General features: G+C 39.2%; 2 protein-coding genes across 4 annotated transcripts; both read right to left on the reverse strand.

The window, feature by feature from the left end:
* Nucleotides 1–6: 6 nt before the first annotated feature.
* Nucleotides 7–21,120, reverse strand: tmem184a (transmembrane protein 184a). 3 transcript variants are annotated; one of them, XM_035180180.2, is made up of 10 exons: nucleotides 20,964–21,120; nucleotides 20,683–20,860; nucleotides 20,229–20,444; nucleotides 15,159–15,324; nucleotides 13,467–13,557; nucleotides 11,010–11,085; nucleotides 5,616–5,707; nucleotides 4,150–4,319; nucleotides 3,857–4,054; nucleotides 7–1,472 (listed from the first exon to the last, which is right to left on the reverse strand). In XM_035180180.2, the coding sequence occupies exons 3-10, from the start codon at nucleotides 20,442–20,444 to the stop codon at nucleotides 1,243–1,245; spliced, it is 1,239 nt and encodes a 412-aa protein (XP_035036071.1). In that variant the 5' UTR covers nucleotides 20,683–20,860; nucleotides 20,964–21,120; the 3' UTR covers nucleotides 7–1,242. The 3 variants fall into 3 exon arrangements, with proteins under 3 accessions (XP_035036071.1, XP_035036069.1, XP_035036068.1); XM_035180178.2 differs by having other exon boundaries at nucleotides 20,683–20,864; XM_035180177.2 differs by having other exon boundaries at nucleotides 20,683–21,120.
* Nucleotides 21,121–22,693: 1,573 nt separating this feature from the next.
* Nucleotides 22,694–25,543, reverse strand: psmg3 (proteasome (prosome, macropain) assembly chaperone 3). The gene is made up of 3 exons (XM_035181861.2): nucleotides 25,384–25,543; nucleotides 24,051–24,279; nucleotides 22,694–23,293 (listed from the first exon to the last, which is right to left on the reverse strand). Exons 2-3 carry the CDS (start codon nucleotides 24,267–24,269, stop codon nucleotides 23,141–23,143), a joined length of 372 nt encoding a protein of 123 aa, XP_035037752.1. The 5' UTR covers nucleotides 24,270–24,279; nucleotides 25,384–25,543; the 3' UTR covers nucleotides 22,694–23,140.
* Between the last annotated feature and the right edge of the window lie 1,189 nt (nucleotides 25,544–26,732).

The following is a 26,732-nucleotide window of genomic DNA, read 5'->3' on the forward strand; positions in this document are numbered from 1 at the left end:
CAAACAGACAGTCACAGCAATTTATTTTTGTTTTTAAACTGTGAATCAATTTCTGCTTTCCCAGAAAGACAGCCATCATTGGCACAAGAGAGTATCAAAATTCAAGAAACTTAGACTCGCTATACAAATCCAGTCCTAACTAATGCACTTAGAAAGCTACGGTATAAGAATATCTCCCATGTGAGATTTCTACAGAAGAAATGGGAGAAGAAACTGCCACAATTCGCAGAAAGCACAGATTTTTGTTTGTGTTTTTCTGCCCCCCCCCATGCAGATTTTAGTTTAATCTGACTGTGCCTGAACTGCACACATTAAATACATTTTTACACAAATAAAACAGCAAAATTTACAACAATTAAATTATGTACATATTTCATAAAACCTTGAAAGACTGAATGATAACATGTTTAGTTGTGTGAACGTATCAAACTGAAAAAGGTTCTGGTTTAGAACAGTGTAGAAGCTGCAAATAGACCAGTTGTTACCGTCTGTTGAGCGGCTGTCTAGATGCACTGATTTACGCTCTTTAGCATGCTGGGAAAATTAATGAGAATAATACAACTCCCACTTTGTAGGAGACAGGTTTATCCAATTTGTCCACATCGGCAGTCTGCGGTTCGAGAAGCCTGCTCCAGAGCAAATGTGTGTTTGAATCGATTCCCTCTGTTCGTCAGGAAACCAGGCGGAGGAATGTTTAGCAAATACTTGAAACAAACAGATGCGAGAGAGTCCATGAAGCGTCGCTGGCTCCCCTGCTTCCCACATGGAGTGACGCAGTATTAATCACCTCTTTGAAACTGCCGTGAATCAGAGGGAACGTGCTTCAGACGGCCAGAGGGCGACGGCAAGTGCTGACACAATGACAGAAAGAGAATCAGGGACACTGCTGAGCACTACAGCAGCTCGATTTAAAGAAAAACGTACAGCTCCAGACTTTGCTGATACGGTGAAGGTGTTGTGTTGTTTTTCCTGTGATTATTATTGCAGAGGTGGTGGCAGTAATCAGTTTTCTGGTCATTGAGTTAATTTAAAAAACATTTATCAATTTTCATCTTCCTCTCGGTGCTTAAAATAGTCATTGAAACACGACAGAAGTAAGAGGTCCATCTTAAATACTGGGGAAATGAATATTAAACACCTGGGTTCAATCCAGCTCAGTGCAATATGTGATACAGCTGTTTCCCCAGGGGGACAGAGATATGGGGGGGGGACACAAACAACTGGATCTTGCTGGAAAAATGCCTAGAATTCATCATCGGAGGCAATCAGCATGATTTTGTCAGACTTGCGGGAGGTCATGTTGCCCGTGACCACTTTTCCGTTAGTGGTGGGCTGGACCACCTCCTGCGTGGACTGCTGGGTGTACTGCTGGTAGGCCGGCGAGAAGTTGTGGATGGCATCCTGCACCATGTCTCCGGGGTTTATGGTCTCCTTCAGGCCACTGGAGATGCTCTGCATCTGGGGGATGTTCTCTGCAGGAACAGCGACAGGGGGAGGTAGTTAGTCACACAGTAATAATGCATGTGTCACTGATACTGCAGCCTTAGCTCAGTAAAGAAGGGATCGGTTATGGCATCTGAATTCAAATATGAGGAAGAAGACATGTGGGTAATGATGGTGATGTTTCTTCTTGAAGATCAATCAAAACATGCTATTCTGTCCTGACAGCATGTTTGTTTATGAGTGGGTAGAGGTCTGTATTACATATCTTACAAGTGATTATTTTTATATTGTCAATTATTTTTTTAAAGTCATAATTAAAATTGATCAAATATGAGAAAAAGTTTTAGCTCATAATATAAAGAGCTGCAGATTTAATACTCGCTAAATCGGAACTACAAGATATAATTCATTTCTGATTCATAAATTACTTAAAGCCCCTAAAAACCTGTTTAAATCTTAAGCTTTTCTCTATAACATTATATATTCATTACTACAAAACTTTTTTTTTTAATTAGTCGTTAGGTGTTAAACGAAACGTGTAACAAGTTTCTAAAAGGTGTCATTATATTTGTATTAATATGAAGCTAGACTAGCTTGACTCAAGCTTGGATGTTTGTGATATTATCTTTTTCCAGCAGAGTCCTAGTGAGATAAGTAAATGAAAAAAAAATAGGAAATATTTGAAATAAACAAAAACATTTAAATTATTAATCCGTTAAAGTTCCAGTGCCACTAATCTGCAACACAATATTACTGGACTAACACAAAACATCACTGAAAGATTATTTTCTTTCATCGTGGCCTTTTCAAACGCTGCAGTTTATAAATGGACTGAACTTAGTCACAGCCACTGTCTCCATTCATGCTCCCCTCAGCGCCAAGCTGTGAGCCAGGTTGAATTTACCCCAGAACTAAAAGGGTGTCTAAAGCTATTAAAAAAAAGAAAAGAAGGAGAGAGCCAGCAGATAGACACCGCTCTTCTGTTTCAGGGTCACTGGCAGTGTGGCCTGCACAGGATTGGAGGCGGGAAAGAGAATGGAAAGGTAGAGTGGGGGTACAAAGCAGTGAGGCATGGTCTGCTGGGTTTCTCCTTATAGTCTGTCTTCCTGGCGCACAGGGCTGCAGCAGAGGGACAGTAAACCAGAGGTGTTGCAACCTCTGCAAACACAGACATCAGCACCCAACGGTGGAGGTAGAACTGGGCCGTTAATTTTAGAGTCAAAACATTTTTTGGATTTTGGAGGGAACAAGATGCCTGAAGCAATAAAACAATCCCAAAGTCAGGCAACACTCTGGAGCAATGTTATTATTATAATTTCACCGGATGATAACATTAATAATTGAATTTATTCATGTGAGCAGGATGAATGACTGAGGATTAAAACCATTCATTATTTTTGTCATTAGTACTTCTTTGATTTTCACCTTGATTATAAAAGCCTCAAGCTGATACAGAAATGCTCAAGTTTTCGTCATCACGTCCAGTGGCTCTGCAGTTTAAGCAGCTAAAAGGGAATGAATGGTTTCTTGCAGCAGGGAAAAAAGAGGCAAAATGATTGATATCACTGTGGAGGGCTTTTCCCTCGGCTTGCATTTGTCTTTTCCTTGCGTGCAGCATTGACGTCAGAGGGACGCCCCGCGCTCCCTGCTAGTTACGGTAATGTACTTTGAATTCCTCTTCATCTTCCTATGCCTTTCTTTAATGGCATCTGTCCTCTGAGCCATGAGTGACTGTGTATTCCCTTGGGCTGATGTCTACCCCTGCTGACTCCCAACCAGACTGACATGCAGCTCACTATACAGCACTGCATTTGAGTGCAAATTTGCAGATATGCAGACATCACAGCTTGATTTTTACTTAAAAGAGGAATATTGAATGATGAATCTCATAAAAAACTAGAATAGCACTTAGTAGAGTCAATACCTCCGCCGAGGCCCAACAGTCCCCGTATGAAATCACATTTAAATCCACTAGATCCATACTTTTGTTTGGATCTACACAAAATTGCACACACTAAAACATATCAGCCCCTCCAATGTGGGATTTCTGATCAAGTTTCATTAATTATTTTCTGAGAAATTAATAAATATGTTGCATAAATGCTTTTTCTCACAATATTAAAAGAAAGTTAGAAAAAAATCCCAGATCCGCACCACAGATTTAATGCGTCTTTCCCTAACCCGTACCACATCTTTCCACCAGGTTCTATGGTAAATTGTCTAGTCGTTTCTGCGTAATCCTGCTAAATAACAAACAAACATAGATGAAAATATATTCTCCTTGGTCAGGTCGTTAGCCTGTCTGGTGTAAAAGGCTGCAAATGACACAGAGCTATGCAGATATTGTTGCTGCTAAAACTTTCAAAACTGGGTCAGTCCTTATTCTGATGGCCACGTTCAGTTCAGCGCTCACCTGGCACTTCATTCTTTTTCTCCTGATACACGGTGCAGGTGAAGGCGTAGCGGAGAGCAATGGCGGCAAAGAACATTTCGATGCAGATGATGAAGTTCTGCCAGCCTGCTGCCACCGTACCGGCGCCGACCTCTTCTCCATCGATGAAGAGCGCGTTAGGGATGACGTCACAGCGCTCCAGGATGGCGAGGACCATTCCTTTAAAAGCAGCAACATTGTTACCATCAACTGATACTTTTTCTTTACTGGTCCAGATACAAAAGAACAAAGAAAAAGTAAGGGCGTGGACTTACCTTGCCAGAAGGATAAGAAGATGACGGATTTGATTGTGAGGAATTTGAGCACCGGCTCGTAAGGCCTGAGCAGGTCGCTTGTTGCGAAGAAGAAGAGGAACAGAGCGTAGAGCGACAGGCTGACCGAGAAGTTGTAGATGATTGTGATATACAGGTATCCTCCATTCACACTGCACGGAAACAGAGCAGAAGGAATCGGCATCGTTACATGTGTGGAAAATTTACAACTATGTGACATTTTATCGCTTTTCGACAGCAGACGACAATTTATTGATGTTTCGACTGCATTTATCACATTGGACTGAATGAAACCGACATGCCATCTTGTGTTTCATGACATTTTCAGCCATATTTCATGAACACGAGGAAATGCAGCCTTTTTGTTCTCCTCATGAACAAGCCGTTAATAAAGGCTCCGTGCACGTCTCCCTCTCAGCTCAGGATGCATCTGATAAACAGGCAGATTTGTCTATATTCTATTGTCGGCCTGCTTTTCTAGCCTCTTTGCATTCTGGAGAGCCTCTCTTAAGGACACAGCTGAGACTACACTAATTACTCCCAAGCAAAATAGAACACGGATGCTTGGATGAAAGTAAACAATCTGTGAATCATCACAGATATTCACTATAGAGCTTAAAAAATAAGACATGAAAAAAAGACTGATCTCCCTGCTACTTTAGCTGCTGAAGTATACAGAGAGACAAGCAGCAAGGATTTAATAACTGCCTGTGCTTCAGCTCCGCAGTGAGAAGTCGACAAAATAAAGTGGATCGCAAACTTCTGTCTCAAGCCCTTGTTAAACTCTGTGCTTTTCCTGAGCAGTTTAGAAACAAGTGTTGTCACAGCTGACTCTTAAGATACTGAACTAAGCGGTGGAGAGGAGCACCTGAAAAGAAATCAGACAGTTTATGGGCTGCAGATCTTATAACTTTGATTACACACTAAAGACAATTTCATTAAATGCATTTCTCATCTCACCGCATTCTGGTGAGACCCTTATTGACTAAGCTGAAGCACTGAAATACTCTCGAAGCAAATGTGTCACTCTGCAATTTATCCCTTACCTTTTGCATCACTTGAAATCCAAAGCCAATGAAATGAAAAAATACATCTCACTTAATAACACCATGCTCCACAGAGTGTAACATACAATGAGAGTTAGGGGCTTCATTTCAGAACATTTAGAGATTTAGTCCAGGTTACAAAAACTCAAACTGAATTATGTTTTGCAATACCAACAATAACCAGGGGTCTGTGATTACAATGGTGACATAACTGGGACCACATCAGCAGAGGACCTGCGAAGTTTGAACCCACTTGAAATAAAACAGATTTCCTTCATGGCTGCTGCGAGGAGATGATATAATTATCTCCATATGCACACAAAACAGCAAACAAGCCTGTCGGCGATGGCATGAATGTATAAGATGCGTGAAGAGTGACATGCAAAGAGTGGTGCTGCTCACCTAAAATCTCCATCGTGATATTTGCCAAAGGCCTGCAGGACGATGGTGATGACGGCCATGATGGGTTTGACAACGCAGAACTGGAGCGTCGCCTGGAGAACACATTGCAATTCAGAATGAGACACCCAAGCAAGTAAGGACACCATGACAGGGGAGGGTGGAGGGTGAAGGAGGGCGTCAGAATCAGTCTGTACATCTAATAAGATGGGATAGATCTGTAACTGCTTATTGAAAACAAGCAGGTGCCAAATCCCTTTAACCCAAGACATCCGCTTCTGATCCGTGATGTCTTTCTCATGCTATAGCTACAATTTAAAAAGGAGGAGTTTGATATTTTAAGAAATATGATAAATTGCTTTCTTACAGGGTGTTCTGGGTGATCTGGCATAATGTATTTGACAGATGCACTCATATCTGTTGGTTAAACAGAACTATAGCATATACAACGGACAACACGTCTCTACTTCCTCCCACTATCCAGAAATGAAGCCAAAATATTGCATAAGAACGTAGCCCATCTTGCGTATTTGGAGCCAGAGTCACCAGGGGGCAATCAAGAAATTTGGCTTCACTTTTGGGGAGCTGTCATGCTGTCCATCTTTCTAGTATCCAGTCTGTGATCTATAGGCAGGTTATCAAAGACTGGAGCTAGCCTGGCTCTCTCCAAAGCTAAAAAAAACACATCACATCATCAGGACTAAAAGCCACTTAGACATGTTTTTAAACTTCAAGTGCAAAAATGCCAATTCACTGCTTACAGACAGTTATGTGTTGGATTAACAGCTGGAGTCTCCGCGGTTACCTGGCAACGGCTTAGAGCCAAGAAATAGTCCTGCCATTAAACCCTCATAAACAGCAATTTGTGTTTGTACAGATTCAGCAAATGAGATAACAAGTTGATGATTGTTAATTAGTGAGCTTTAGAGGAACTGATAGTCGGGTATTTGTTTAGAGCCAGAGCAGCAGTTTCATTAGTTTCCAGGATTCAGACTAACTCTGCGCAAGAGAGCCATTTAGTGCATTTCCTAAAATGTCAAACTATAAAATACACAACCTAAAATCTTATTTGATCAAATTTGTTTGTTCAAATCCTAAAAAGTAAGTGACACTGATGTCTTAATGCTGATTTGGATGGGGACTGGCTGGGACTGGAGGACATGTGCCCGCTGACTGGTGTATTGAAGCCTGAGCCAACCAATTTGACAGAGGCTGCTCTAAACTCCCATCACTGTTGCAGTACTTGAAAGCAACAGACCAAGGGCCTCATTTAACGGCTGCATAAACACAAAACGGGGCCTGAAAGGCATATACGCCACTTCCCACGCAGAAGTTGAAACCCATAAAAACAAGGTTGATGCGAGAACGTGCAACCCTGTGCGGAAACTCTGACCCGTGCATGCGAACATTTTGGAGACAGGGGAAATTGGCGATGCAGATGGTGAGTTGGTAAAATGAATGGAAATTAAATGAGATTGGCATCATTATACATAAAATAACGATGCCTCTCACGCATTTAATTTCGATTCATATCGCACATTCCGCCCAGATCTTCTTTATCAAAAACAATCAAACCAGCAGTGTATACTTGTGCTTTTGCCAAATGAGCCATAAATGTTATACAAAAGATATAAAGAAAACTTGCATCTCAAATTAAATTCTGCTCAACATTTCATCAGCACTGTTTCACCATCACTTTCCCCAAACCTCGGAGAGCAGAGGAGAGGGATGGACTGTATGCTGCTACTGTCACTGGTGGTCAGCTGAGGAGCCGCTGCAGCTGTTTGAAATGTAGGATGATGCCAGGATGTGGCAGATGGCGGGCTTCAGGGATGTCTGGCTCGTCTTTACCCAATTTTAAAGCGTGAATGTACAGACTCCTATTCACCTCAACCAAGGTCACGTCAGGTAGAAATCCAAGATAACGTCAAACAGCATCAAAGAATTGCAGAAGAGTTGATCTATAAAAGTAAAATAATATATTCTATGGTCTTTCGGTTGCAGAGCATGATTCAAATATACCCTGCTTGCGCTTTGATTTCCTGCACTCCAGCTCCTCTCCACACGCTCACACTGCTCATGATGAAACGTCTGCTCTCGGATTTTTTTTCTTCTGCTCCTGGTCTAAATTCCCCATCTAATAGAATGGCAGGTGTAGTGTTGACAAGTGAAATTGTGCCCCCATCACTGTGGGTGTGTTAGCTTTATTTCTTTGAGAGTCCCACACAGTCGGTTACTTTAACAGGGTTCGTGCATGAAGAAAAACAAGGATACCTTCATAGAGCAGGAGTCCAGCAGGTCCCTGGTCAACATGGAGTGGCAAAATAATTGCGGCATAAAATAATCTTTCACTCATCGTAATCGAGGTAAAAGTTTGTCGTGATATTGATTTCAAGTCATATCAGCAGGCGCATTAATTAAGAACTTTGCATTGACCATTTGAGGTCTAATGTTGGCGTGTAAAGGGCGTGATATGAGGATGATGCATGCACACACATTCCCAGTTTGACAGTGATTTATTAAAGGGAACATTACCTGCAAGTGTGTGCGTGCTTAAGTTTTTTTTGTTTTTACAAATCAGACTATTTTTGATGGACGTGATCTGTGGTTTGTGTGTGTACACTCACACCCTCAGTATGGGTCCTATTCACTTCACCACTTACATCTTGTAAGGGAGTAGTGTTTGAGTTGATGTGCCAGAGGGAGGTTTCTTTTTGTTAGGGCTGAAGTCAGTGGCGGGCTTTACAAAATGACAAGAACAATCCTGTTTAGAACTGATTCACTTTGAAGTTCTGACTTCTGACAGTCTTTGCTTCCTCTACGCCTGTTTTGATTCCTGTCTTGTCGCTGTGAATAACCCCAAAGCAAATAATTTAGCATGATACTTCCTGACATGCTTGATATTCCAAACACAATGCATGTTCATAATCCCAGTGAATTAAAAGTCAACCGTGGTTTCTGCCTCAAATTAATTTACTGCACCCATGCACACAGATTCATAGACAACCAAGAAATGAACTTTATTACTGAGATACATGCGAGTGCTGGCGTACGCTGCACGATACAAGTGTACGATAAGAGGATATGTTAATATGTTCATTCTGTGTTTGTCAGACACGATGCTGCCTTGTCAGCAGCTCCATTACAAACCGGTGCATCAAAGAGTTATTTTAGTCTGGAATAATGTGCATGTCTGTTAGATTCATTACATCTGACCTTCTTCATTTTTTGTCAACAACCAACTGATATTTTCCACTACAATACTAATGTCATACAATAATATTTAATTGAGAATTCACAGCTTGAAATGACTCAATGCATTTTCTATCGGTTTAATTTCACTTGAGAGTTTACTGTAATAAGTTCACTGGTAGCAGCAACTACTGACAGAAGTACATTTCTATTTAATAGCTTCACCCATCCCCTTTGTGTATTACACAGAAAAACTGAAAACTGTTTAATTATGAATCCATGTACTGTACAGGTCCATTGTTTGAATGCTCCGTTGTTCTTCTCCCTGGCTCTTTGATGCTGTCCACTCTTGCAACTTTAATTTCTACAAGGAAACTATCAGAGGCCCTTTTGATAAAAAAAACAAAAAACTCTACTGAACACCAAGAACTGTGAAGATACTTTTAAATATCAACTGCTTCCTATTGTAGTCTAATTTAGGAAAGAAAACATAAGACAACAAAAGGATCCTTGAAAAAAAAAAAACCTTGGCAGAAAAGGTGCTCTACCAAAATCTTTTGCAAAAAAGTAAAAAATACAGGAAACAAATAAAAACGTATTATATTGTTGATAAGTTTCTATAGTTTTAGCCTCAATACAGTTGTTGCATATTGATGTTGAATCAAAGAGCTCTTGTAATTGGATATTGTTTAAGGTAAACCCAGCTCCACCTGCTGATTCTGTATTCTCCTAATGATATATTGTATGTGTTCTTATGTTCTAATGTGTAATATAGCCTCAGCTGTCATTAGTGTTTATGCTAAAACTGCAAAAATGTGTTGGTCACACCCACGTGCGATTGTAGTTTATTAATTCCATTGCTATCTTTTGAGTCCCCATTGGCCGTCACCAGCAGCTGCCCCTCGCTCCACAGGATTAAACTTGTGTCCAGTTTCCGGGAAATAAGGCTGGACAGTGTCCTACAATACGATAAAAGAGCTCATCCTCTAACCTTAGCTCAGACAACCACCAGAACTCTGAGCTGCTTTTCCATATTACTGATTTATTTGTGAACCACTCTTGTAACTTAACCTTCACCAATCGTCATATATGTTGAGTGCTGGACTCTGATGAGCTGTTGAAGATATTTCACCTCTGTCTAGGATGAGAACTCACCTCACGTCTTTCCATAAGAGCAAACTGTGGTTTTTAAAGCCAAGCCACAACAACATGTGGTCAATATAATGGAGTAAGAAATCAATTTAGAATAAATTAGTATGAAAGCAGTTGATCATTATTTCAGACCCAGTTAACTTCACATCAAACAGCTTTTAATAACTTCGGAGGTGTTCGATATACTGATTTCTGACCCTTTGCTCCAGGAATCACAATTAGGAGGAGCCATTAACTCAGTGATAAGCCTTTGCACTAATCCTCCACTTCCACATAGACTCCACTCAACTAACAACAAGGCAGTTTTAGCCAGATGATTGTTAAGATACTGTAAAAAAAAAAAAACTCCAGAGAATGTCTAGTGTGCCCATGTGAGAACACAGCAGGATATTGTTGGAAGGATTCACTATGAGCGAGTGGATGTGTTGACATTTCAAACACTAACACACAACGGGCGCAAAACTGAAAAACAAGAAACTAAACAAAAAGAATACAAAAATCTTCGGATTTGAAAAGATTGCAACAACTTGAGAAACAATGCCAATCGGGTCTTCGTATAAAAGCCACTGGAGGAAACTTCTCAATTTCCCCCAGCTTGTCAATGCATTGTTTATCGTTAGCCACTAATACAATTACAAAAAACAAACAAACATGTATTTAGTTTTAAAGACACAAATCTCAGTTCCAATTCACATCAGCATTGGACTGGGAGCTCGTGCAGCATCCCAAGACAGTGGGAGAGAGCTCTGTGCTGACAGCTCATATCATCTCTCTGTGTATTTTATCATGCTGCTTTCACCTGCCCTCAATTGCTTTGTTCACCTTTGTTTTTTTTCCAACCAGTGGATGTTTATCCTCTGGAAAGCACACAGCCAATCGTAACAGTTGTCATTTCTCAGCAACCTGGCGATCTGGGCAGAATGGTAATTTGCGACAGAGAATTGCTTTTTCTTCTTTTTAAACATATTCTTGTTTTTCGAAAGTGTGTAAATTTATTACAGCGGTTGAAAGGAGCATCTCGAGAGCATAGATAAGGGGATGATTGAAGCTCACCTGTTTGCAGAATCTTAAAAAGCCGATGGAGTAGCTCATACCACCGAGACAGCAGGTACCGTACAGACAACTTGACCTATGAAGCCAAGGAGAGACAGAGTCTTACTCAATTATGTGAAAAATAAAACAGATACGAAGCAGCAGAAAACAGAATCCATAAAACACATGAATATAATACAACAGCGGTATGACAAAAACATATTCACATAAAATATTCAGATTTGATTGGTTGCTAATAACAAACAAAATGCCAAAGGCTTTTTCCAAATGTCAGGGAGTTCTCAATGGGTTTACCCTTTGATATAACTCCAAACTGAATATCGTCAGGTTTTAGATTTTTTCCTCAGACAAAAATAAGACATGACCTTGGATTGTGGGGAACTGTGATGGAAAAAATGTTGCATTATTATCTGACATTTTACAGACAAAACAACTAATCAAGAAAACAATCAATAGATTAAACAATAGTGAAATGAATTGCTTGTTGCAGGCCCTGGTTGATGTTACTGCACAAGTTGCTTGTATGCTGACTCTTTCTTCTATGGTACCTTTCGTGTGAGGTGATGTATTTGACTGTAATATATTGAATATATAGACCACATCAATACAGGCTATTAAACAATATTGCTCATGCAAAGCTGTGTAGATGCCAAAAATCTATGTGGGAGTTGTAGAGCCTACAATGTGTGCGGTTACTTTAAAATTATTCAAATTTGAATTATTTGTATCTTGGAATATCCGTATTATACTTGAGCATACACATTGCTGTTATTTAATATGTCTATAGAACAATATAATCAAACTAGGTCGAGGTGTCATGTGAGTCCGTGGATTCAATGGTTCTTGGTGTCATGACGTCTTCAGGCTAAAACAACAGCATCAAAGGCGTAGTGTACAAATGCACAAGTCACTTATTTTGTGAGAACTAATTCAGTAGTTGTGTGTTTTTAAAAAGGAAGTTTAATAAATGAAATCTGCACGTTGCTTTAGGGCTGAGCCTGAGGCAGAGCGACAGAGATTAGAACTAAACTCAGCCTCATCCTTAATAATACCTCCCATTCAGCTTGATACAACAACACACGCTCTGTCAGCCTCGTAGCCCTGAGGTGCTTTAGATGCTCTTAACCATCAGACAGTACAGATCATGACATTTATAACAAAACATCTAGTCATACCCAGCAGGGAGGTTACGTTTCCACCCATGTCTTTTTGTTTGATTTGGATTTCCACTAAACATGGTGGAGGGATGGGGCCTCAGAAGAAACCACTACAGTTTGGTCTGAATGCTAATCAAGGGGCAGATCACTGGGTTTTCACTTATTTAAACATTGCTACATAGGTTACTTTTTCTGTTCTAAGGGAATAATGCACTGGATTTTCCACAGTTCCGGACTATGTTTTATGACAAATAAATAATTTGGGTTTTCAGACCACTTCCTTTTTAATTTCTACAATAATAATAAGACAATCATGTGAAAATCATGTGACTGTTTGGCCTTGTCGGTGAAAGGCCAATCTAGTTTTGTCTGTTTTTCATTTCTTTTTAAAATCCAATAAGATATGTGAAGGTCAAATGCAACCTTAGGACTTGCAAATAAGAACAAGAGCTTTGAGTCAAAATAAATTTGAAAAGCAAATTTGGATTTGCCTACAGAGTAATCATAATATATTTAAAATCATTTGCTAGCTGACCCCATTCCTACAAAACCTGAGGTGTGTCTTTGTGCAGTTCACACATAATCTGGCTTATTAAAAGGGAACATGACATATTACAATGAATGTACAATATTAAATTTAAATAAGACCGGTCTTGGTAATTCTATGCCAATGTGATAACATGCAGACAGTGAGCATAGAAATATTGTGCATCAAGTATGTTATCTTGTTCATCTCTCATGTTGCTTATTAAAAACATACTTGAACAATGACAAGTATGAGTTACACCCTTGTTTTCCTCATGCCTTGCGCCTCGTGTGAACTGTTTTCTGGAGATGAGACATTGTTTTGCTGGATATTCGGAAAATAAAGAAGAAACAAAACATCCATTGTCTGTGTAGAGCCTATAGGAAAAGTTTAATTTACCCTTTGTCTCCACTGGCTGAATCTAAGCAATGCAATCATTAATCAGGACTGCACACAAGTGTCTCCACTGTCTTAAGAAGCTGAGAGCTGCTGCCCTGTGGCTGAGTAAGCCATAAAACACAGTCTAACCAGGCTGATATAAGCTCTGAGATAAAGGGTAACTGTCACAGATTAATACCACAGATGTTTATTGCCAGCACTTTCACTGTGGTGTTCAAACTAAACGCTACATCAAGGGCAGCAACGTGCACCTTGTACCTTTTGTGATTGTAAATATGATCCATGATTAGCCCCGGTTGAGCTGAAGTTGTCATTACTTTCAAATCTTGAACATGCCGAGACTTTTTCATGCAGGGCTGAAATGAGAGCACTCACTGTATGGGCTTCCCTCGGATCTCGGACATGATTGCGCTCTCTCCTCCCAGATACTCAAAGGACAGGCTCAGGAAATTGTAAATGACAAATGCTGTGAAAAAAACAAAAAACGAGAGGGGATTGAAGAGTGAATTAAACTGCAGAACAAAATTCCTCACCAACTTCAACTTCATTTACATAAAGGGCAAATGGTTTCAGGGGAGAACGCACCCACATGATAAAAAAAAATAATTAGTCCAACATTTTGGAACAATACATGTTTCAGTCCTTACATTAAGAAGCTTCCAAGGGTTCTGTGTCTTGGAAATCCCTCCCTAATCCTTTGTTGCTATTTAAAGAGGGATTAAGAGAAGCTAATGCAGATGGTGTCCAGTCAAGAGAAGGTTCATTATGTTTTAGCCGTGGCTGCTGGTAGTATTTCAGTCTCGCTGCTTTCTGGTGCGCTTCGCTATCAATCACCCACAAAATTGGCCTGCAAACTGGAAACTAATCTCCTGAATAATGCATTTCCTACTTTTCCCACTCCCAAATTACTTGTAATCCATTTTGCATGTGACTCACCTTTGCCACCGGTGAAGTGCTTTGGTCTTCAATACATAATTAAAGTTACCCTGTTTATAAAAGGAAATTAAGCTACAATCTACAGAACAACGCTTACAGTGCATAACAGCTCTGAAATTTATCAAAATCTATTTCTTAAAAATGAATTAATCTACCTAAAAAGTTCAATATAGGTTTCTTTCATTTGCTAAAATGATGCAAGCGTTTGTCATGCAAGTGCAAAAACTGCTGCTTCTAAAATAACTCCTCCTAGAAATGCAACACCTCAAATAATGAATAACGAAAAACTAGTTTGGGGAGTTCTATTCTGGCAGCCATCTAAAATATGAAGACAGCAGAAATGCCATGTCTGACTAGGAAGGACGTTATCAGACACAGACACTGATCAGCCACAAAATTAAAACCAGAAACAGGTAAAGGGGAACATGTATTATCTCTTTATAATGGCTCCTGTCAAGGGGTGGGCTATATTATAAACAGTCAGTTGTTGAAGTTGATGTATTGGAAGCAGGAGAAATGGGCGAGTCTAAAGATCTGGGCAGCTGTGACACAGACTAAACTGGGGTGGCTGGAAATCTAGATGAGAGCCCGGTTTTGTGAAGTGTTCCCACTATGCAGTGATTGTTGCATAACAAGAGTGGTGCAGGGCAGGACAATCACTGAACCTGCAACAGGGTTATAGGTGCCCGAGGCTGGCCCGTGTGGTAAAATCCCATAGAAGAGCTACTGTAGCGCAAACTGCGGAAAGCCAAGTACATCCCTTCAATGCAACCTGGTGGCAGTGGCCTCGCTCAGCAGGATAATAAGCCCTGCCGCACTGCAAAAACTCTTCAGGAGTCGTTTGACAAAGACTTAAGAGGTGTTGACTCTGCCTGCAAATTCTGCAGATCTCAATCACTTTAAAGATCTCGGGGGTGTGCTGGAAAAACAACCCAGATCCAGGGAGGCACCACCTCGCCACTTATACGACTTAAAGGATCTGCTGCTAACGTCTTGATGCCTGATACTACAGGACACCTTCAGAGGTGGAGACCGGAGCATGAGGGGGACAATACAATATTAACGTTGAATTCGATGTTGTGGCTGATCAGTGCGAGTAAAAAGAAAAGGAGGTGAACTTGTGATATTTACCTTCATAACAGTCCCGAACGGAATCAAAGTACACATAGTACTGGTCGTTGCTGATGAAGAGCAGACTGAGCCAAGAGTCAAAGGCATAAACTGGCACAATTAACAGGATGCGGATGATGTAGCGCTGCTCGTTGGGGACCGTGTAGGATCGAAGGTGCGTATAGATCTACAATGAAAACACATGAGAAAAACATCAGTAAACAAGTCGGCATCTTATTGATGTTAATGTGATGAATCAGAGAAAAGGTGTGATAAATTAAACAAGAAAAATTGAGATTCAAATAAAAACATGATCCAGTGCAGCCTGCACATTAAGCCATTCACATGTATTTTCCATAAGCACTGCCATGACAATAGACAGTGGTTGCTCCACAACATCTAACAAGATAATAGTTTTCATTAGTCATGCATCTTTGCTGAGGCTCCATCTAAATGTCTATTCAATATATTGATTTGTGGGCAGACTGTTTTAAATGGACATTTTTATTTCCCACCACCTCAGACAGATTTCCTAATTGTCTGTTACCAGGCCAACAGTCCAGAGCCAACATTGATTTAAGACAAAGACAAACATAAAGTATTCAGTTTTCATTAGCTATAACCAGGAAAGGTGTTGCGTCTGTGCTTTGGAAAATACATTTTTCTAAATATCAACCAATCGTTTCAGCTCTAAACAGGACAGTTTGTTGTTTTGATTATTTTCCAAAAAAGGTATGCATTTATTAATACACAAATACCAACAATAAAACTGGAACATGTATTAATAAGCCTTGAGATGCGTCAGCATACGCTCATCTTTGTGTAACAGTAACACAGGTTTATCAAGCATCCTTTGTTAATGAAGGAGAACTAACAGTTAGTTAGTGGTGCAACACTGACCCTGAAGTGATCCAAATTTCAAGGGTGTGATCAGTGAGGAATTTCACCCTCCTGAGAGCTGACCAAAACAAAACAATAGTGTTTTTTAAAATCTGGACGGTCTTATTTATAGCTTCATTTTAATCTTGCACTCACTGGCTCTGTCTGTGTGAAGATCTGTCAGTGTGAAATGCAGCAGTGAGGCTGAGTGAAGTAAAAAGAAAATCAGCAAATTCCTTTTTTTAATGACCCGGCACAACATTCCTGCTTTAAACTTGGACCTGGCCACACTTCATATTGTACAGCTCTATCATCACAGGCAGACGCAGACAATAAGATCAATAAATAAGTTTTATGTTCAGCGAGATGCTAAAGGTCTTCGCCTTTAGTTTTAAAAACACACACACCTCCAGTGTGCCCTCATATGGCCTCCATAAAGATAACATTGTGCAGCTGACAACATTTAGGGGCACAAAAACAGCATATGGTAAAGATCAGATTATTTCCCTGACCTTTAGTTTTTCAGACTGATGTAAAACTTTTCCACACCAATTGGCCCCATCTTAAAGATGAAATAAATGTTTGAATCCCTGATGAAATGTACAACATGTCACTGCAGAGAGTCTGGGGTGACTGACTTCACTCTGACCACAAGCAAATATGTTTTCAGCAGTCTGAGTAAAGTACATCTGTCTCTCTTGCTGATCTCTCAGGTCATGACTGTAGGATGGTTAGTCCCACTAAATTTAACAAATATTAAAAAAGCTATTGCATCATGGAGCTGTTAGGAAACTTCTATATTGTGGCAACATCGCTGATCCGACACAAGGTGTGGAACAGACATATGTCATAAGTCAGTCAAATGGTTTCTACATCACTACTGTCCACCTACAAATGGATACAGTCGTGTAGAGAGAGCTCTTAAAACCCACTGCTTATTAAAAACCAAAAGCATACCAGGGAATATTACTGCAATACCAGAGATGTGGCAATAGTTTTCTAGTAATACCTGATGACTCATTATTCAGATCATAAAAAAATGCAAACCAGTTTCTGAGTAGACTAGGACGGTTATTACCCATTTGGCAATTTAACAGAGTGAGAAAGCGATCAAATTAAGCTCCAGCCATTATTGACAAATATCTATAACTCTCTAAAGAGACAGAGTAAAATACAATTAGATAAGAATTCATAAAACATACGAAACCCACACAACCAACCCACAGATTCAATGATAAATGGATTAATTGATCAGTATAGTGGCACAAAATCAAGCAACTACTTCAGTAATTGATTCATGGATTGCGTTGTTATTAAAAAGTAAAAATAGCAAACATGCTGAGAATATTCATATTTTCTCTTGTGTGCTCATAAACTGGATATTTTGGGATGTTAGACTGTTGGCTGCAAAATGAAAAATCAAGACATCTCATTGGTCTTTAGGAAATCCTGATGGGCGTACTTCACTTTTTTCTAAGCTATTTTATTGATTAATTGACAAAATAAGATAAATGCAGACAAATAAATAATGACAATATTTGGTAATTGCAGCTCTTATTTTACTTTCAGCCAAGACAATTTAGCCACTGCTGGTAAGTACTTGTATCACCAAATGCTAGTATGCAGTAATATCTACTTGTACAAGTGCTTTTAGCCGATACTTGCTGAAACAAAATTATCTACAACTTCTTGCAAACAAGAAAAAGAAGCAATTAGGAGACTTTGCTCTTTTCATCACAGATCTATGCAAACAGAATATGGCCACTCTATTGACAGGACTGGTGATTGTGACTGTCCTCCCTGTATTTGTAACGGATGTTTTTTAACACAGAATGTGTTGTGCCGTGCTGTGAGAAATAAGTAGCAGCAAGCAAAGATCCCCCTTATTGTTATTTTACCCACATACAGTGTTTTTGCTTATACCTGGTGTCACTTGCTGAATAATAATTTCCTATTTTTCCACAAAATTTAAACACATCAGAGGTTCAGAGCATTTGTACATTTTTTAAAACACCATTTGTCAAAGCGGCTGATTGTTTTTTTCTTCTCAACATTCAGAGTTTCACTCTAGTCAATACGTTCGGCTTGATTAAATGCCCATTAGAGGCTGGACATTAAAGCCTGATTACTGTGAGGGTGGGGGTGAGATGTATTTATATATATCCTTCCCGGTGCCTTAACAATGCCCTGATTTTAATTCTTATTTGCAAGATAAATGGTGGCTTCAAGCTCAGGTAAAACTCAGTCATTTCTGCCTTAACAGAAGAGTTAAGGTCACAGGAATTCCATTTTAGAAAATATTAAAAAAATAAGAAATAACGCAATCAGATGGGATTCTGCACATTGTAACTAAAAGTGAGTGTCATGTAGAAAGCATAAATCCAGTCTGCTCCTAATCCCAAATGCTTTAAATTGCAAAAGGGGCCAATGAGCCCTCCACGAAAAATGAAACACCGGTAGGAAAAACTCTGGGACTTTACAGCAAAGAGGATCTAAGGTCATTTTCTGTCTGTGTTTAGCATTCAGAATGTGAGTTTGAGAGTCTATAGCAATCCTCCGGAGCCAAGTCAGATGAAACACCACCAGCATTGCAACAATAGTCCTGCAGACCATTTTATTCTGTGTGAAAGGACGGATGCCTGTTGCAAACCTGCCCCGTTCTCCCTGCGGTGCACTTGCTGTTTATTTGTTCAATTAAAATGCCTTCCTGGAAATTGTTTGGCCCAACAACTACTATATTAAAAACGATAGAAACCAATTTGCTGGGTGTTGAATCACAAATCCCTGAACAAGGTTTGTTCTTTTGGAATCACAAGATGTAACATGTTGCTGCTTCTTGATGATATTAAAAAGCACATAAGAGTACACAAATAATAACAAATGTTTTACTAGAATAACACTCAGAAGAGGCTCAACAGGGAACTGAAATTCAATCAAGCTGCACCAGTTTGCACACACTCAAAGATATCAGTCATTATAAAGATGCCTGATTATTTTCATCGATGAATTACTCTCTGGAAAATTGATGATAATGTCCTTTTCTGGCAAGAGTTAAGAAAGTGAAAACAAATTCCTGGATTCCTAGTAAGTGCATTATCACACCAAAATGTACTGGGCTCTTTCTTGACCCATGTCATAATGTTGTAATCTGTTTTAATAGTTTTTGTGTAATCCTTCTGACAAACAAGCAAACCAATAAACTAAACAAAAAACAGAGGTAACTGGTGAAGGTAACTAGAATCGCTCTAAATATATAAATATTTCATCAGGATCGATGAACAATGAACAGGGAAATTGGGGTAAAATGTCACCTGTGGGATGCCAGATCCTTTTACCAAGTTTTGTGGTAATCCATCCTGTGCTTTTTGTGTAATCTTGCTTACAAACAGACAATGCAAATATAACCTCATTGGAGGAGGAAACTAAATACACCACATGACAGATACAGGTATAACTCTGTGAGTATGGTTATGATACAGGTGTAGGGCTCTAGAAGCGTGTTTGAGACAAAGGTTATAAAATCGTCAACTAAATTTCAAAACCATTAAAACAGCAGAGCAAAACAACACCCTCATCCTTTATAATGCTGTAAAATGTTATCTCAGTAGCAATTGATTTCCCTGCTGATAATACACTGCACCCTACTGCATTCTCCACAAATGATAAAACCATGATGATAAGCTATCATCAGTGCACAGTGGGTAACTCACCCACACGAGGAAACACTCATTTACAACAGCGATGAAATGGATTCTGGGTAAACGGGGCCTGTGTTGAGCCATTTATTCATCTTAACCATCCCCCCCCTCCCCCCACACTCGCTGCGTAGTCATTGTCCTTTTAAAAATCGACTGGAAGGTTTTCCATGCATTTTAAATCTGATGGCCTCCGTCAACTACAAAGTAAGTAAAACATTCCCACAACGCACCGGGACAGTGCAAGTGTGAAGACATACTTTATGACTAGATAAGACAAGGAGTCAGTGTATAAGTATGGAAAAAAATATGCAGTGCGAGCAAAGCCACTGAACGCACCACACTATGCAGTGAGGTAATACGCCTTTAGTGACGCAAACATTTGTTTGTGTCCTCTGGCGAGGGAAGTGAACTCTCTCACACCCCGACTGTCTCTGATTACATTTACATTTACACTCTGAGGCTGTTTTGCTCGCGAGCTGAAGTGATTCGAGTCCCTTCAAGGCTTTCCGCTCACCTGGTGGAACGTGATGAGCAAGGCGGACCACACGAATGTCCCCGTCAGGACCTGGGCAGCCACCGTGCTCAGAAACATCTGGTCCCTTATGATCGAGCCGTTGCTGGTTTGGATGATGGTCAAATTGGAGGCGGCCGACTTGTCAAGCAGCGAAGGCATGTGGAGGATTGAGCCGTTCTCGGCCGAGGGATCCACGTCTTCCATAGAGACGTTCATCTGAAAGAGACAGGGGACACAGTTCGGTCAGTGCAGGGCTGACAGGTGAAATGTAAGAACATGTCCCCTGGGGACTGAACTGAATATTCCCCCAGTGGGTTCATGCTGCCTGCCGAGCACTACACCTTTACACTTTACTCTTCTTATATCTAGAAGACATTCGGTTATCAGACACATGTACAGACAGTGTCAACATGTTTTGGTTGTCCTCATTCTTTACTGTAAACAACGTGCTCACCTTGTCCCGAGGAGGCTGGAGGCGGCTTTATCCAACTGGCCGCAAACAAAGCAGGGCTGGTGTCACGACGCTACAGGCCAAACATGGAGGATAAATCTGCTTTCAGAGGAACCAACCGTGGTCAACAGCCGCCATTCACCGACGACTTCATCAAACCACGGGGCTTCAGGACACTGGACTTCCTTGTTTGAGAAAGGCGCCCGGCGCAGGTCGAAGTCCAAAGAGTCGGTGAAACAAGCCCCTGAATTAAAAAAACCTGGAATTAACAAAGATAAACTCACACGGAGGCAGAGGCGCTGCGGTGGCCTGTGGCGTTTCCTCTGAAAAACCAGTAAAACGTCAAACTTGCTGAGCGAACGACGCAGGTTTCCGCTCCGAGTCCGATGAGCAAGATAAACAGGTTGGGCACAGGTGGATGCATCACGTGACCGCAGCTCCGCGTCTGACGTCACCACGCTGTCTCTGCCACGGGGAGAGTTTTATTCTAAGAACTAATAGAATATGTTTTGATGAGTAATGTATATTATACTGTGCTTTACCGTCAGTTATCCCCAAGACTGTATTTTTGTATTTACTTAAAGTATGTTACACTTTTACTTACATCTCTCTACAACAACAACTGATCCTCACTTTAAGAGTTACTTCTAAAACTGAAATGACTGATTTATTTATTGATTAGACAATTGACAGAAGATTTAATTGGAGCAATTTGATAATCGAATCATCATATAGGTCAAATGAAAAATGAAAAATGAAAAATGTACTTGTTCCGACTGCTGCAATTTGCTGGATAGTTCAATTGTTTGCTAATCAACAAAACAATACACTAGAATATACTGACTTGGGCTTCAGGGTTTCCTCGACTGCTTTCTGCCATTTGATAGACTCAGCTTATCATTAAAGAATTATATTAAAGAATGGAACTGTCAGATGTAGTGACAATGAAAATAAGTGTTAATTGTGACGGTTTGTTTAACACAAACATGCATATCAATTTATAAATCACAACTTTACAAATGAGCAGCAGATATTAAGTAATATATTGAATAATGCAAACTCAAACAATTAAGGTCTTATAAGTAGAATTTCACAAAGGATCCCCCAAAAAAGTGGTGAGATTTAAAATAAATGAATAAATACATAAATTAATAAATAAATAAAGAGGAATAAAATGGTCAAATAGTGTAGACCTAAATGATCATTTAAGCCTGGTTGCCCACTTGTTCAATGAAGTGTTGTATATTATACTAACTCACAAATCTACAGGTCTTTCAAAACAGCATGTGTATGCACATTACACTATGTATGTATAATTGAGTTGAAATAATTCACTGAAAAATAATCAGCTACAATTTTGACAATTAAGCAGAAATAACTGCAATCAAATTTGACAATTTATTCTAGATCTGGAATTAAATTGTATTAATAAAACAAGGCATGTCTCCAGGAAAATGTGACAGACGTTTCTCTCTATTTTCTTATTATATAGATTTAACAAATTAACTATACATCAAGAAAATTACTAGATTGTTAATAATGGGAATAGTATGTTACAGTCATTATATAAGTAGCTAAATGTTACACAGCAAAAAAAAGAAAAAATTTCAAAATGACATTTTATTTATAACATAAAAAATACAAAGATATGAGTCAATATTAAACACAATAGTGAGAGTCTGACAATGTGTATGTATAGACTACTGCTGACCTGTAATGTGACTTTTTTCTCATAATCTGCAGTAAAACAGTACAAGCACAGAGTATACTGCTTTGAAATGTGCTGACGGAGCCTAAATGACTGCTTAACTGCATAGCAGCCAGTGTAATACGGCCACACCTGATAAATGAGCCAAAGACCTCAGCCTGATTAGAAAAGGCCTGGACCAATTTTCCAGTTTGATGGGGATATTTGTGATACTTAAAATGTTGATCCAGAGCTAAGCCTAAACAATTCTTCACTGAGGCAGACATGATTGAGTCACATTTGTTTCAAAGACAGGAAAAGGACAAGTTTGTGGACAAGTGGACAGTTTTATTTCGAAGTTCTGCATCAAGACACAATTTAAGACAATTTGCCTTGGACAATACAAACATATTAACAGTATAAAGTATAACAGGTTATAAAATGAAATGCAGGGTCTGTGATGAAATTGAATCCTTTTCCATGAAGTCTTTGCACATTCCTCACTTTTTGAGAGCACAGAGGCGTGGAGCAAACACGCCCTTAAAACCAGATTAACTCTAACTTGTTTTCCATAAGATGTTCCTTCCTATCTCCACAAATCTAAAGGATTAGAGCAAATTAAATCAGATTTATACATTTCCGTCATGACGCACAAGCCAATGGGTTTTCTTTTTGATATATGAAATATTAGCATTGAGTAGAATCCTTTAAGTTGATGAAGAATATGACATTGGTGGCATCCAGGAGGAAAAAAGTGTCCGTTTTGTTGACTTCCTACCAGACTTTACAGCTTTTGATGATCTCTTTCATTTGTTTTATTGAATCTATGGACGAATCCTTTAGTGCCAGTCCCAGCAACACAGGCCTGTTGCTGGCTTCCTGTGACACAAACGTCGCCAAGTTTTTGGCACAGACATGTGTCAGAGGCTGAAAATAGAAACAGAAAGCAGGCGTTGTATTATTACAAACATAAATGCTGCAATGTAACACGTCTGCATCATAAGAAAACTATTTGGCTTCTACAGTCCTTCACAATGTGTAACAGCAGGCCTGTGAAATCTCACAGTTGAAATGCAAAATGCTCTTCATCTCACACTGTAAAAAAGTTGTCCAGAAAAAAAACTGCTGCCATTGCATATGTGGGAAATAGTTAGAACTTGCCTTTACTGCCATACAGCCTTGCTTGTATTACACAACCATCATAAGAAAAGTTAATCATTTTGGAGAAGTTCTCCCAAAATAAACAGCATCTATAAGTCTTCCAATATGACTTGACACAATTTTAATGAAACCCATTATAGGGTTATGGCAGGTTTCTGGCATCTGTGCCTGATCTATATATCAGTTGGCCGATAAAAATCAGCCAATACGAGCCTTTCACTGATATATTGTAGAAACAAAACAATATCTGTGTATTTTCTATATTATTTTCAAGTACTATACATTTTTTGTATATTTGTTTATACATGATATGTATACTTGTGTACATTTTATCAGATCTCAGAGAGTCCAGGCACCTGCATTCATCTAATTTCTCCCAATCAAGCTGAGCAGGGTAGAACCTCATCTGCCCCACCACACCATGAAATGAATTACCCCGTGCCGCACCATCTGACTGATGTCCTCTGAACAAGTCTACATCACACTGACACAATATTTATGAGAACAGTTTCATTCAGGTTACCTCGTCTTTGCCCAGCAGCACCTTGGTGGAGAAAGTTGGGGTGCTGATATCATTTGATCTGGAGTCAGGTGTGACAGATATCAAGCTCCCGATTTTGCCGTACTGAGTGAGAACTATGAATATGTAATTACTGAACTCCGTACAGACGACCTGCGTTGAAACTCCATTGACGTCTTTCTCTGTCTGTCTCGATTTGATGATGGGCTCCGGTGAAGACATTCTGTCAATCCTAGAGAGAGAAACGAAACAGGAAATTGCACATGAAGATAATTAAAAAAGTTACCATACCATAATATTTGCAGTCTCACTGTTGAAATAACCACACTGTAACAAAGTTATTGTATTTATATATATGTTTTTACTTACTTTACTTTATATTATTATAATTGATAAGCCTTAAACAATGAAAAGCAGCAGATTTTGATAATTAAAAACCCGGAATTGGATAATATTTGGCTTTTTTTCCCCGTGAACTAATTTAGACATTTAATTGATTATCAAAATGGCTGCAGATTATCTTTTGTTGATTGACTCGCCAATTAAATGACAACAAATTTCTGCTGTACTACTAGATAATAAAACAATATCAATAATTATCAAAATAAAATGTTCATCAATACCAATATAGCAAAGGTTCAATATATATTGAAGTAATGCTTATTCATTGTGCAGCACAATGAGGAGATATAACACGTGTTGGATCTACCTCAGATTGTATTAGATGGACAGATGATTATAAATATCATCTGAAAAAAAATATCTTTATGTAATATGTCAGGTACTACATCTACTTGGTCTTGGATATGATCAAAACTGCTTAAGCTTAAACAATGTATTGACTTACTGATTAGTAGATTTAACAGTTTCCTGTAAGTGTGTATGTGATTTTAACGTTACTTTACACTGCATATATTTGAGATTTGATCAAAAACACTGCAGGGGAGACATCAACCAAACATCACAGTTGTTTGCAAAATATGTTTTAGAAGATGAAACACGACTCGTTCTAGATACACTGTGATTTACAGGCTCTATCACAGCTCACTGTTAGCAAACTGTTAGCAAACTGTTAGTAAAGACAGCAAACAGGAGTATGAGGTAATTGTGTCCTCACTAAAATCCCCATCTCACTACCCGCATATTATCTATAGATTAGATTATAGATGATTTATATCAGGGCAGTGGTAGATGAAGCTCAGCAGACTCCTCACACTTGACACAGGAACGTGCTGCACTCTGATGCTGCACGGAGGCTAACGTTAGCTTCGCAGCTACAAGTAGCGCCGGTGAACCTCATAACGACGTCCCCCTGCTTAAAATAAAAGGTCCTCACCCTGTGGGTTCGTCTGGTCACAGTGGAAACTGGTCTCTGCACTAAACCGCTAAACTAAATCACTTCCAGTAACTTCAGAGCAGCTCAGTCATTCAGGAAACCACCAGGAAAACAAACCGAAAACAAACCTGCCTCGTTCCGCGGAGCGTAGGCACAGCGTGATGACGTCGTCTGACGTCACTGCCGGTTTGTAGTGGCTCAAAAGAAAAAGAAAGAAAGAAGGAGATAGATAAAGAAAGAAAGAAAGAGAGAAGAACAGAGAGAGAGAATGAAAGAGAGAAAGAGACAGAGAAAGAAAGAAAGAAAGAAAGAGATTGAAAGAAATGTATAGTACACGAAAAGACAATCTGCAGTCTTATTTTGGTGGTTACTGTGTTGTTATTATTGTTCTCTCTAAAATACCCTTATACACTTTTAGTATTTGTGGTAACATTACCAGCAGAAAGTAAACTCATATTAAAAACTTTTTAATTAACTGATATGATACACAACTATATGTATTATTTCTAGATTCGTGCACAGTACAGTGGGGCATCTATTCATATATTTTATACAACATCGGTAATATGATCGAAACGTCTTTTCAACTTTCAAGCATTGGTGGAAAGTAAGTACATACTGTAGTTAAATACTGTCCATAAGTACAATTTTGAAGTACTTATACTTGAATTTTTTCAATCCATGCTAATTTTTATGTTTACTACTACAAATCCAAGAGAAATAGGCTGAGTGGAATTTTCATTTCCCTAGATTAATTCCACAGCCATAGTTTTTCTTTTCAGATTAAGAATTTTGAAAGGCTGCTTTAACATTTATTACAATACATTTGTCACAGAGGTTAAATGAGTACTTCCACCTTAATGCTATTTCTGATAAAAAAACTTCTGCACATTATATAAGTAGGTTATTTCTTGCAGGACCTTTACCAAAGGGAGACATTTCATTCCTTCCAGAAATTTGCAAAGAAAAAATATAATTACAATGTAAAATGGTCTAAGGAATTCATAGGAACAACTATTACAATAAAATGTACATGGTGATCTGTATTAGAAGCCCTACGAAAGTCAATTTCAAGAATTAAAGGTGTTTAAATCAAGTGGGGACATTGCATGAGAGAGTAAACCCTATTCTGAGGGTCTTTGATGATGGTTTGTGTTAGAGAAACAATAAACTTATTTGTACTTAGTATTTTTTTCACGAGAAATATGATTGATTTGTTTTGCATTTACCTGATGTTTACCTGATGGTTACAGCAGGACTGAGCACTGAAATGCTTTATGGATAAAAAGCATATTGTTTTTCTTTCAGTTTTCCCCATATATAGCCTTCAAGGTCCCTGTGTTGTTCAC

Source organism: Hippoglossus stenolepis, chromosome 16 (genome assembly GCF_022539355.2).
Source record: "Hippoglossus stenolepis isolate QCI-W04-F060 chromosome 16, HSTE1.2, whole genome shotgun sequence".
Classification (NCBI taxonomy): domain Eukaryota; kingdom Metazoa; phylum Chordata; class Actinopteri; order Pleuronectiformes; family Pleuronectidae; genus Hippoglossus; species Hippoglossus stenolepis.